The 12132-nt window shown below is 40.8% G+C and overlaps 1 protein-coding gene across 5 annotated transcripts in view; it reads right to left on the bottom strand.

The window, feature by feature from the left end:
* The window catches only part of LOC105481440 (ecto-NOX disulfide-thiol exchanger 2), a 292902-nt gene that overhangs the window by 54160 nt on the left and 226610 nt on the right, over nucleotides 1-12132 (bottom strand). For all 5 annotated transcript variants that reach the window (XM_071088931.1, XM_071088930.1, XM_071088933.1 and 2 more), the window contains one exon: nucleotides 3311-3517. In XM_071088931.1, coding sequence (XP_070945032.1) covers nucleotides 3311-3517 — 207 coding nt within the window. The remainder of the gene's footprint in view (nucleotides 1-3310; nucleotides 3518-12132) is intronic.

The raw sequence follows: 12132 nt of genomic DNA, 5'->3' as shown, positions 1-12132 counted from the left end.
ATATCACTGATTGAAATCCCCTTTCTTTTGGCAGCCCTAAGAATGTTTCTAGGAGGTGGCTGTTAACAGAGAGCTGATTTTGGTGATGTTTAGATGGATGCTTCCTGAACAGTGTATCGTCTTCTAAGTACAACTATGCAGGGTTTTTTGAGACCTTTATGTTCTTATTAAAATAGTCTCGTGGAATGCTCTGTTATCATTGTTAAGTGCTGCCGAATTTTTGGTAGTTAGATTCTATAGCACTTACCAACTGTAATAAGAGTATTCTCCATCTACACTGCCTCCTTTCCTTCCCCATGTTACTAGCCTACTTTTTCTTTTTTTTTTTTTTGATTGTTAAGTTCCATTTATTTTTTATTTATTTATTTTTTTTAATTATTATTATTATACTTTAAGTTGTAGGGTACATGTGCATAACGTGCAGGTTTGTTACATATGTATACTTGTGCCTTGTTGGTGTGCCGCACCCATCAACTCGTCATTTACATCAGGTATAACTCCCAATGCAATCCCTCCCCCCTCCCCCTCCCCCCCCCCAAACCTTTGTTACCTTTTCCCTGGCCTATTACAACAAGCTTCTAACTGACCTCCTCTCCTCTTTTTTCATCTCTCTTCTAATACAGTTTTATATAGAGCTGTCAAATTAATCTTGCGGAAACAATTATCTTCCTTGTTCAAAAATTTCTTCAATTCCCTATTACCTGAGGAGTAAAGACCCAACTGTTAAGCCTTTCGGAGTGTGCTAATAACTGATATTTTGCCTCCTCCTCTCATGTCTACTTAGTAAACAAACCACTACTCGCTGTTTCCTGAATGTTTGCCAAAGCTTACCACCTTTGTACTTTTGCTCATGCTGTTTTTATGCCCCATTGTCCACAAGCAAATGTTTTCCCTTTGTCAAAGACTTAGTCCAAAAGCTACCTTTCTTGATGGCCCCAGTTAGAAGTTAGAAATATTCTCGTTCTCCCTCTCCTACCTTCCTCCCTCACTTCCTCCTTCATGGCACTTATAACTTTTAATCTCTTATTAGCAGTGTGTGTGTCATATCAGTGTATTGAGTAATGCCTAGCACTAAGTACATTTTTCTTTAATAAGTAAGTGTATGACTACATACTAACCCTAAATTCATTAAGGGGAAGAACTAAGTTTTACTCATTTTCTACTCTGCACAGAATCTAGCACAAGAGTTTACAGAAGAAAGATGTTCAATAAGCACCTGTTATATGAATGAAGATGCTGTCATCATGAAATGTCTAGCACTTAGACTGAATTCTTCCAAACCATTACTGTTAGGCAAGGAAGTAGTTCAATGTGGCAGTATTAAGAGCTGGGGCCTTTAAGAGGTGATTGGGTCATGAAGGATCTGTCCACATGAATGGATTCATCCATTCATGGATTAATGGATTAATGGGTTGTCATGAGAGTAGGATTGGTGGCTTTATAAGAAGAGGAAGAAAGACCTGCACTAACTCTCTGTAGAGAGCAAGAAGCCCCTTACCAGGTGTGCCACCTAGACCTTGGACTTCCAGCCTCCATAACTGTAAAAATATAAATTCCTTTTCTTTATAAATTACCCAGCTTTGCCAGGCATGATGGCTCACACCTGTAATCCTAGCACTTTGGGAAGCAGAGGTAGGCGGATCACCCGAGATCAGGAGTTCGAGACCAGCCTGGCCAACAAGGTGAAATCCCATCTCTACTAAAAATACAAAAATTAGCCAGGCATGTGCCTATAATCCCACCTACTTGGGAAGCTGAGGCAGGAGAATTGCTTGAACCCAGGAGGCAGAGGTTGCAGTGAGCTGAGATCATGCCATTGCATTCCAGCCTGGGTGACAAGAGCAAGACTCCATCTTAAAAAAAAAAAAAAAAATTACCCAGTTTCAGGTATTCTGTTATAAGCAACAGAAAATGGACCAAGACACACCCTAAATATGAATTTTTACTATAAACAGGAGATTTTATGCAAAGTAGTTCTTACTATCTCCACTCCAACCACCGTACTGTACAAGCCACCATCACTTCTGGGTTAGACTAATATTACAGTTGGTTAACTTAGTTCCCAGTCACCACCTCTGCTCATACCTCTCAGCCCATCTTCTGCTCAGAAGTAACATTTCTAAAATGTAAATCAGATCATGTCACTGAATTCCTTAAAATCCTCTAGTGGCTTCTAGAATAAAACACATTGTCATAGTTGCCTACCTTTCAGATTTCATCTCTCAGATCTCTCATTTTCTGTGCTCCAGTCATACTAACCTTCTATTCTCTGCTTGAACATACCAAGTCCATTTTCATCTCAGGGACTTTGGCTTGGTGTTCCTTACTTTGGAATGCTCTTCCCCAAGATGTTCACATGGCAATCTCTCTTCACATTATTCAAGTCTCAGTTCAAATGTCAGAGAAGACTTCCTTCCCTAACAACTCTGGGTACCTTAACATTTTTTATCTTCCTCAGAGCACTTATCAGTACTGAAAGTAACTTATTTATTTGTTTTCATATATATATTATATTTTGCCATTTCCAGAATGCAATATTGTTGATGGCAGGAAGTCTATCTGCCTCAGTCTTTGCTGTATCCCCAGCAACCCAGCATTCTGCCTAGCAGTCAATAAATATTTGACAACTGACTGACTTCCATAACTATTTATGAGCATCTACTCTTTTGCCAGGTTATGTGCTAGATGCTGGGGATTCAATGTTAAATAAGACACAGTCCCTGTCCTTAAGGATTTCATACTCTGGTGGGGGAGACGGATATGGAAAGAGACAGTTCTAGCATGGTACAGTAGGTGTCATGTTGGGAGGAAGCACCAGGTGCTGTGAAAGCCCTGAGGAAGGAGTGCCTAAAGCAGTGCTGGGCAGAGTGGGGAGACAGGTCAGAGATAGCTTTCCAGGGAGGGTGTGCTTGAGCTGGAGCTTTAGGGGGTGTGTGTGGTGGGCAAGGTGATTCTAGTCAGAGGAAAAGGCATAAAACACCATGGCACATTCTGGGAATTCGAGTTCACTTAGTGTGGTTGGGACATGGTGTGTAAGGGAAGGAGGGATTTGGGGATAACTCTAAGAGAGAGAGCCCACAGTCAAGGCCTTTAGATGTCACATGTGAGGAGTCTGGATTTATCCCATAGACAACTGGGAGCTACTGAAGAGCTTTAAAGGAAGAAGTTGAATGGGAACATTCAGTTTCCATCTCTGAAGGCAAGAGCAGGTAATACTAAGCCCAAACTTAGCTGCTATAGACACAAATAGTCCTATCTTTAATATCTGCATGGTGCCTGGTGGGCACAATCCCCACATCTAAACACCTACCAGACAGATACAGGGCTTTGTCCACCATGTACTCCTCAGCAAAGCGAATGTGGCAGAAGTTCTTCTTGCTCTTGCGAATGGCAATGATCTCTCCACACTGCTCGAAAACTTCCACGATGATTTGCTCTGTCCCATTTTCAGGCAGGCCACCCACAAATACTGTTTTGCATCCTGGTGGTCTTTCTCGGGTTGCAGGAGGTGGGAGATCTAAGTGTAAGGGCAAAAACATTTGAAATTAAAATGTTTGCTTGGGACAGACCTCTTCAAAATCTAACATTTCCCTGCTATCTCTGTCAAAGTTTTGTCTAAGAGTGTCAGAAGGACGTGGCCTCTGAGGTATTCATCTCTGCTCCACAGAAAACTGACTGCGTGAACCTGAAAATCATTTTATCCATTAGTTTGGTGACCATGATATCTGGAGCATAAAGACCCAGGCCTATCTGTCCGTCCCATCCAGAGTCCTTTAGTTTTGTTCATTACTTTTGTTGTGACAATCCAGCTATGCCAAATTTTTAGTTATTTTTATTAAGAAATTAGTGGGAGAAGTTCCCCTTCCCGAGTCCAAGTGATCTCATTGTTCAGTTCCCACCTATGAGTGAGAACATGCGGTGTTTGGTTTTCTGTTCTTGTGATAGTTTGCTAAGAATGATGGTTTCCAGCTGCATCCATATCCCTACAAAGGACACAAACTCATCCTTTTTTATGGCTGCATAGTATTCCATGGTGTATATGTGCCACATTTTCTTAATCCAGTCTGTCACTGATGGACATTTGGGTTGATTCCAAGTCTTTGCTATTGTGAATAGTGCCACAATAAACATACGTGTGCATAAGTCTTTATAGCAGCATGATTTATAATCCTTTGAGGGGGGAGGGGGGAGGGATTGCATTGGGAGTTATACCTGATGTAAATGACGAGTTGATGGGTGCTGACGAGTTGATTGGTGCAGCACACCAACATGGCACAAGTATACATACGTAACAAACCTGCACGTTATGCACATGTACCCTAGAACTTAACGTATACTAATAAAACAAACAAACAAACAAATAAACAAACAAAACCAAGAAATTAGTGGGAGAAAATCCCACTCAGTTTAAACTGTAATTTTCAAGAGTCCTCAGAACCAGGGTTCCTGAGAGAGGATTTGTTTAATTCAGATTGTAGTTACTATATTCTCTCTGTTAATGCTTTTTGAAGGAACAGATTCAGGATTAATTTGACAATGATGGGGTACCTACTTAACAACAATGCCTACAGCTGTCAGAATGATTTGATTTCACAAAATCAGAGTACAAACCATCCCTTTTATGTTGTTTTTTTAAATCAGTGAGCCTTTCCTCAAATTCCTTTCTGGAGAGGTGAGGTCCAGAGTCAGCCTTGCAGCATTTACAGGGAAATATGAAAGACAGCAGAGAAAACAAGCTCGTCTGGGAAATCATTAACTAAAGTGAGATAAATTTGGCCATAGAGAATCATTAAAAACCTACTTAATGAGATGATTCTCCCTCTGCTTCAAAAAAATATGCACTCATCTTATACATAAAGCCTGTTCTATCTGCCAGCTCCTTGTTGCTATTTACATGTATCAAAGCATCTTCCAAGCAAACTCCTACAGTTTGTAGCCCAACAAAACAAAGCATGATGGTCATGGGTTTTCTAGCGTTGGTTTTGTATCTGCAAGGATTTATTTTGTGTAATCCATTCTTTTCCACTCAGCTCTTAACAACAATTCTCCTAACTCAAGATTTGGAGAGCTCAACAACCAGTGATTATAGCTCACATGCGAAAATAAATGTCTTGTTCATAGATTAGGCCAAGGCCCCCAACCTGACTCTTATTCAAGTTGGCAAGCAGCTGATTTGGGAGCTTCCTTGGGTATCAGGATCTCTAGCTTCCTCACTTTGCTACTACTCTCTGTCTTGTTGGTGTGGCTAAGAATAATCAGTTACTCATAATACTCTCTTTTCCTGTATTTGGTCAAAAAAAGGGGTAAAGGAATTCGGGGAACTTACAAACTTTCTGTTAATTTTTACAAGTCTGTAATTTCAAGACCTCACTGTATTGGTTTTTTGTTCTATATGAGAGGATTAGAGGGAAAGGCAAAATAACCTAGTGAGCAGGAATCTGAAATATCTTAGTCACAGGCACTGAAGAGGTTGTAGTTTGGGCCAAAATGGAGAAGATGAGGTCTAGAATTGTTTGAGACTTATGCTTTTGAGTTTTTAAGAACTAGCCATCACATTTCCAGTGATTCTTAACTCTGGTGGCACATTCGAATCAATTTGGAAGTTAAATAATGCCTGGGCCCCACTCCAGTGGGTCTGATTTAATTGGTCTGGGGTGTAGCCTGTGCATTCATTTTTGTTGTTGTTGTTGTTGTTGCTTTTTAAGCTTCTCAGGCAGTTGTAATGTGTAGTTAGGGTTGAAAATGATTGACTTAGTCTAAATCTCTGATATTACAGAGGAAAAAGCTGAGTGAGGTTAAATGTCTCATTCCAGGTCACCACATTAGACAGAAGGAACATGAACTTGGAGCAGGTAAACCTAAATTTAAATCTTAACTTCATGACTGACTGTATGACCTTGGGAAAATTATGTAACCCCTGAAAACCTCTTTCTTCATCTTTAAAACAGGGATGCTACTCCTACTTTACAAGGGTTATTGTAGGATAATTGATAATATACTGTCTATATTGCATGTGGTTCAATGCCTAGCACTTGGCAGGTTCCCAATAAATAGCAATCATTGTAGCGTTATTATTATTTACTATCATAGAACCCAGTTTTCTTAATTCCCAATCTGGGACTTTCTAAAGTCCTACCAGAAGTCTGGAGTAGAATGGTAGCTAAGACCTGAACTTCTAAACTTCCAGATCCTTGCGTCACCCAGATCTTTAGACAAGGCTGGGTTTGTGAAGGAACCACTCATATGTATAGAGAAATCTACAGCTATGAAGACACATATGGCTTTGACCACGGAACACAACCCCCCCACCGACTATATAAGGTAAAGAATTTTCAAGAGTATCCATATAGTTAGAGCCATGTTTTAAAATTAGAGACTTTAGAACACAATCCTGTTTCAGAATAAAAAGGCTTCTTAAGTTTACTATTTAGGAGAATTAGGTGGCGAAGAATCCTTTTGTGAAGCTAGTAATCACTTTTATACTGTTTGAGTTTCCTTTAATGTACCTTTAGGTCCACTGAGAGACTCTAAAAAGCATCTGGTTACTGCAGCAGTTACATGTAACAATGAAAAGGCAAAGGCTCCATCCCCTGGCTACATTTGCGGGATTTAAAAATTCTTTGGGAGGCCGAGGCAGGTGGATCATGAGGTCAGGAGATCGAGACCATCCTGGCTAACACGGTGAAACCCTGTCTCTACTAAAAATACAAAAAATCAGCTGGGCATGGTGGCACGCGCCTGTAATCCCAGATACTCGGGAGGCTGAGGCAGGAGAATGGCCTGAACCTGGGAGGCGGAGCTTGCAGTGAGCTGAGATCCTGCCACTGCACTCCAGCCTGGGCGACAGAGCAAGACTCCATCTCAAAATAAATAAAAAAAAATAAAAATTAATTAAAAAAAATTCTGTGATGAAGTCATCACCCTTATTTAGGTGCTGTGATTCTTCTGTGGTGACTATCTTCTAAGTAAAAGGGCATAAAAGGCACTAAGAGTAATGTCAAGAATGCTGAGGATTTATTTATTTTCCTTGGGTAAATGTAGAAAGCCTCTTTAATAGCATTTGCTGAGATTTAGGGGTATGCCACCAAGCAGGGTAATGGGCTATACTATCTTCCTTAATGGATAGTACCCATTCCTTAATTAACAGCTCAAAGCACTTTGTCGTCTGGGCCTGATTTTCTAATCCAACTGAAATACAGTGATCAGGGCACCAGCAATGATAACCCATAGGAGAGCAAATTCAAAGCCCACCTATTAATCAGGTAATATGCTAAGTTCTATAGCACCCCAATCACCACTCAGGATGGAGACAAAGAAAAGTTCCATGTATAAAGATTCAAGATAACTGGGAATAAAAAGAACTCTAATCTCTGGTAATGGAAAAGGAGGAGCTTTTAGCAATTCTAATTATACCCAAGCATCCACTCTGGGGAGCTATGTTGGGGCAATCAGAGTCATTGCTGATCTTTGAGAAGTGAGGCAGGAAGCAGCATAGAGAACCAATAAGCCACTTGAATCTTGCTTTTCAAAGGAGCATCACAGATCACTCAGCTGGTTTGCCAGGATTTATATACTGCAAAGTCTTTAAGTCGATTTTATTAGACAGCTCAAGATTGAAGGTCCCCTGGACAATCAGCAGGGGTTAAATGTATGTTAATGTAATCCCAACTGATTGGAAAAATTAGAAGGCTGGGGAATTTTAATTAATGCTCAATTTACCCACTTTCTCTAACTCTCTTTATAGCATTCAGCCCTGAGAGTCTTCCCATTTTGATATCGTAAAATGAAAACATTGCTCTTGCTCTTTTTCTGGCTCCTGGGTATTTTCCCATGTACCTGGACACGGACAGCAGATGATATTCCATTACTTATTCCCTGTTCACTGTTATTTCCCCGTAGACTCAAAATGTAACCTCTCCATAGAAGGTCTAATCGCCACAGTGAAAAATCTTGGCAAAATCAACTTTTCTGGAGAGATGGTATTACCCTCTTTTTTCACCACTAAGAACTGCTAATTGGGAATTCAGTAAATCTCTGATAGACAATCTGTGGAAAAAAAAAAAAGTGTGTTCTAAGACACTTTTTTTTTCTTGTTATATCTCAATTTCCTGGAAATCAGAGGATGTTGCTTCTGCAACAATGGGTTACTCACTCACCATTTATCTTTAGGAGACTGGTACTTGGTCTGCTCCAGTCTAGTTTGATCCATTGACTTTTTATACCAGGTCTGATTTTGCCTAGTCTATAACAGAGAAGTTAAGATCTTTATCAGAGATCTTATGGCTATTTAGTGGTGGAGAGCTGGGATATGAAACCAGGCTGGCCTGTGTCACTTCTGAGCTTGAAAACCTACCCATTACTCTACAGTGCCTGCTCCAGAGAAGGTACAAAGCTCTACATGCTACCTGCTAACCAGCCCTTGCTTTTCCTAATGCATTTTAAAGGGTTTTTGCCTGTATAAATAATTATTGTGGTAGCTACATTTTTAATGTAGAGAATCATAATTTTAGAGCTGGATAAAGCATTGGAGGTATCTAGGCTAATCTAACCCAATATTTTTGCTTTACAGACAAGAAGGTTGAGACCCAAGGAGGTTATATGACTATCCCCAGATCCCACAGCTAGTTAGTGACAGACCTGGGAATAGAATACAGTTCTCTTGATTTATAAACTGGTAGTCTGTCCTCTATACTATAATACCATTTTTTTGTACATTTGATGTAGACACACCCAAAAAAGTCTAGTAGGCAGTTGGCTATATGTATCTGAAGCTCAGAAGAGATACAGACTAAAAGTATAGATTTGGAAGTCATTAGTATGTAGTAGTAATTACCCCATACTCTCTTGCTTTGCTTTCTAGACCTCTGACCCCTCCTTCTGTCATCATCCATCCAACTCTCCCTCCCTCCACCATTCAACAAATATTTATTGAACACCTACTATATGTAAGACACTTTTCTAAATGCTGGTAATACATCAGGAGACAAAAGAGACAAAAATTCTGCCTTCGTGGGGTTTATATTCTACAAATTGTATAGTTGGTTAAAAGGTAATAAGTCCAGTCTGGGCAACATGGTGAAATCCTGTCTTTGAAAAAAAATACAAAAATTAGTTGGGCATGATGGGGCACGCCTGCAGTCTCAGCTACTTGAGAGACTGAGGCAGGAGGATCACTTGAGCCCAGGAGGTGGAGGCTGCAGTGAGCCAAGATCATACCACTGCACTCTGGCCTGGGCAACAGAGTGAGACCCTGTCTCAAAAAAAAAAAAAAAGATACATGTTATATAAAAAATAGAGAAGGTAAATAGGATTGGGACTGTGGCAGAGAGATAACTTTTAAATAGGTTATCAGGGTCACTGAGAAAGTGACATTTGAGCAAAGACTTGAAAGAAGTGAGAGAGTTAGCCATGCAGATATTTATAGGGAAAGCATTCTAGGCAGGTGGAAGAGCTAGCGCAAAGGCCCTATGATGGGAGAGTGCCTGGTGTGTTCATGGAACAGCATGAAGGTCAGTGTGACCGGAACAGAGTAAGCGATGGGGAGGAGAGTAGGAGATGAAATCAAAGAGACAATGGAGGGGAGGAACAGATCACATCTGGCCTAGGCAATTAAAACTTTGGTCTCTATTGTGAGTGAAATGGGGAGCCATTCAAGGGTTCTGAGTAGAGGAATTACATGATCAGACTTAGGTTTTAAAAGGATCACTCTGTCTGTTCTGTTCAGAATAGACTGTAGGGGGCAAGGGTGAAGAAGGAAGACTAATTAGGAGCCTATTACAATAATTTATAAAATGAATCATGGCAGATACAAACTAAATCATAGCAGTGGTTATTGTGAATATGGAATGATTACAGACATATATTGTTAGGTAGACTGACATAATTTTCTCACAGATTAAATGCACTGTGTGAAGGAAAGAAATCCATTAGATTTGGCATTCACTATTTAAGTGAAAATGCCTTAGAGTGATGCACTACAGTTTTAGTTCCAATACCTTCCATGTGGAAGTGCACCAGAAAGGGGTATGCTTGAAGTTGGGCTGGAAGAGAGTGTGAGGAGTATGAGGTCAGGAAGCAGTTGAACCTGACTAAAGGGCAGGTATGTGGCAAGTAGAAGTGATGGATTGAAGACAGTCATATGAAGCAGACAAGTAAAAGGTTTTTGAGGTCAGGAGTTGGACTATGAATCTGCAGGCAATGGGAGCCACAGAACAATTTTATGGTTCTGTATATGTGACAAGCACTTGGATGAAATGTCAGGTGGGACACGGGGGAGGGAATGGATGGCAAAGATACTTTCTAATAAAGCAACAAGAATTAGAAGCAGACTGGATGGTGAATAAAGAGACTGTATGAGTCCCTAAATCACAGGACCTCATTGCTGAGAGGAATTTCAGAGGCCACTGAGTGTAAGAGAATATACCAGAGACAGGCAGGAGTAAGGAGTGGGGTTTATAATTGATATGGTTTGGCCCTGTGTTCCTGCCCAAATCTCACGTAGACTTGTAATACCCTATGTTAGAGGTGGGGCCTGGTGGGAGGTGATTGGATCAGGGGGTGGATTTCTCATGAATAGTTTAGCACCATCCTTTTGGTGCTACTCTTGTGATAGTGAGTGAGTTCCCGTGAGATATGGTTGTTGAGAAGTCTGTAGCACCTCATCCCCATTCTCTTGTTCCTGCTCCTGCCACATGAGACACCTCGCTCCATCCTTGCCTTCTGCCATGATTGGAAGCTTCCTGAGGCCTCCTCAGAAGCAGAAGCCACTATGCTTCCTGTACAGCCTGCAGAACCATGAGCCAATTCAACCTCTTTTCTTTAAAAATGACTCAGTCTCAGGTGTTTCTTTATAGTAATGTGAGAATGGACTAATACAATAATCAAGGCCTGATCAGGCAGGGTTGGTGGGCTGAGACGATAAAGGGTTCAGTCACACCAAATCCCTGTTCTTCCTTTCCTACCCTGCTCTTCCCATCTCACCTTCACAAAGCAATGTCTTGGGGCCACTAACAACAGTGTCACTTTTGCCATGCTTTCAGCAGAGAACTAAGAGAAGAAGCACTTCTATTAGTGTTTTCTCCACCCAAGTAATCCAAGCCCCCTTTGAACAAAACTCAAGTTCTAAAGAGCAAACAGAACACCAGTTTACTTTAAGCTGTGTCAAGAGTTTTATGTTTGAATTCAATTCCAAGGCCAAGTTTCTTCCCAGAAGCCACCAATTTACTGGTGCTGGTTGCCCTGTAAGCATTCTTAATACAAGGATGAAGAACTAAAAGACAGAGCCATGGGGGAGATATGGTGCCCTCTTACTCTGTGGCCCTTCCAACTCAGAACTGAAGAGGCATGGCTGCAGGTGGGGAAAGATAACAATGTATTTGAGAGATGTCAGTCCGTTTCTTTTACTAGAGGCTATCAAAAGTTAGAGCCTTTTTAAGCTATATATTTCTAGATTCATTTGAAGACTGTTCAACAAAATGGTCTATGTGTCATAAACAAGGCATCTGTGCTATTCTTTAGAAATTTAGAAACTGAACATCCTGTAAAGTCAACTACTGCACCCAACCTGGACATTATAGGGTGTGAGCCACCCTGTTAGCTTAGATGTGCTTGAGACCATGAAAGCCTGCTGCAGGCTGATTATGCGATAAATGAATGATTAAATCAGCAGGATTTTACCCTTTCATAAGCAGGAGGTTTTAACACTGGCAGTGCCTAAATTCATGGCTTTTTATGTAGAAAAGGTACTATCAGGAATGCACAACTTTCTCTAATCTGAAAGCAACATGCTGAAAGGTAAAAAAGGCCATTGCCCACTTGTAGGGACAGTGGAACTAAGAGTAAGAGACAGATAAAATGGTGCTGCTCATTCACTTAGGCACTAAACACAAATCCAGGAATGGCCATTTGAGCTGGCAAGTAAGGCCTGCAAGGGCCATCTTATTCTCCATTCCCTAATTCTCCTTGTGACATACTAGCTCTTCTCTCAATACAGTCCTCTGAGATGCTGGCCTCCTAGATTTCTTATTGGTCTGGAAGGATGTATCCTGTTGACAACCATGTTCAAAAACCAGAAGAAAGCATAAAGATCTGTTTTTTTTCGTTTTCTAGCAAAAGGGGCCAAGATGATCTATC

The sequence above is a fragment of the Macaca nemestrina genome, chromosome X (assembly GCF_043159975.1).
Source record: "Macaca nemestrina isolate mMacNem1 chromosome X, mMacNem.hap1, whole genome shotgun sequence".
Taxonomy (NCBI): Eukaryota; Metazoa; Chordata; class Mammalia; order Primates; family Cercopithecidae; genus Macaca; species Macaca nemestrina.
The sequence above is the reverse complement of the archived record's forward strand: the minus strand, read 5'-3'. Positions and strand labels throughout refer to the sequence as shown.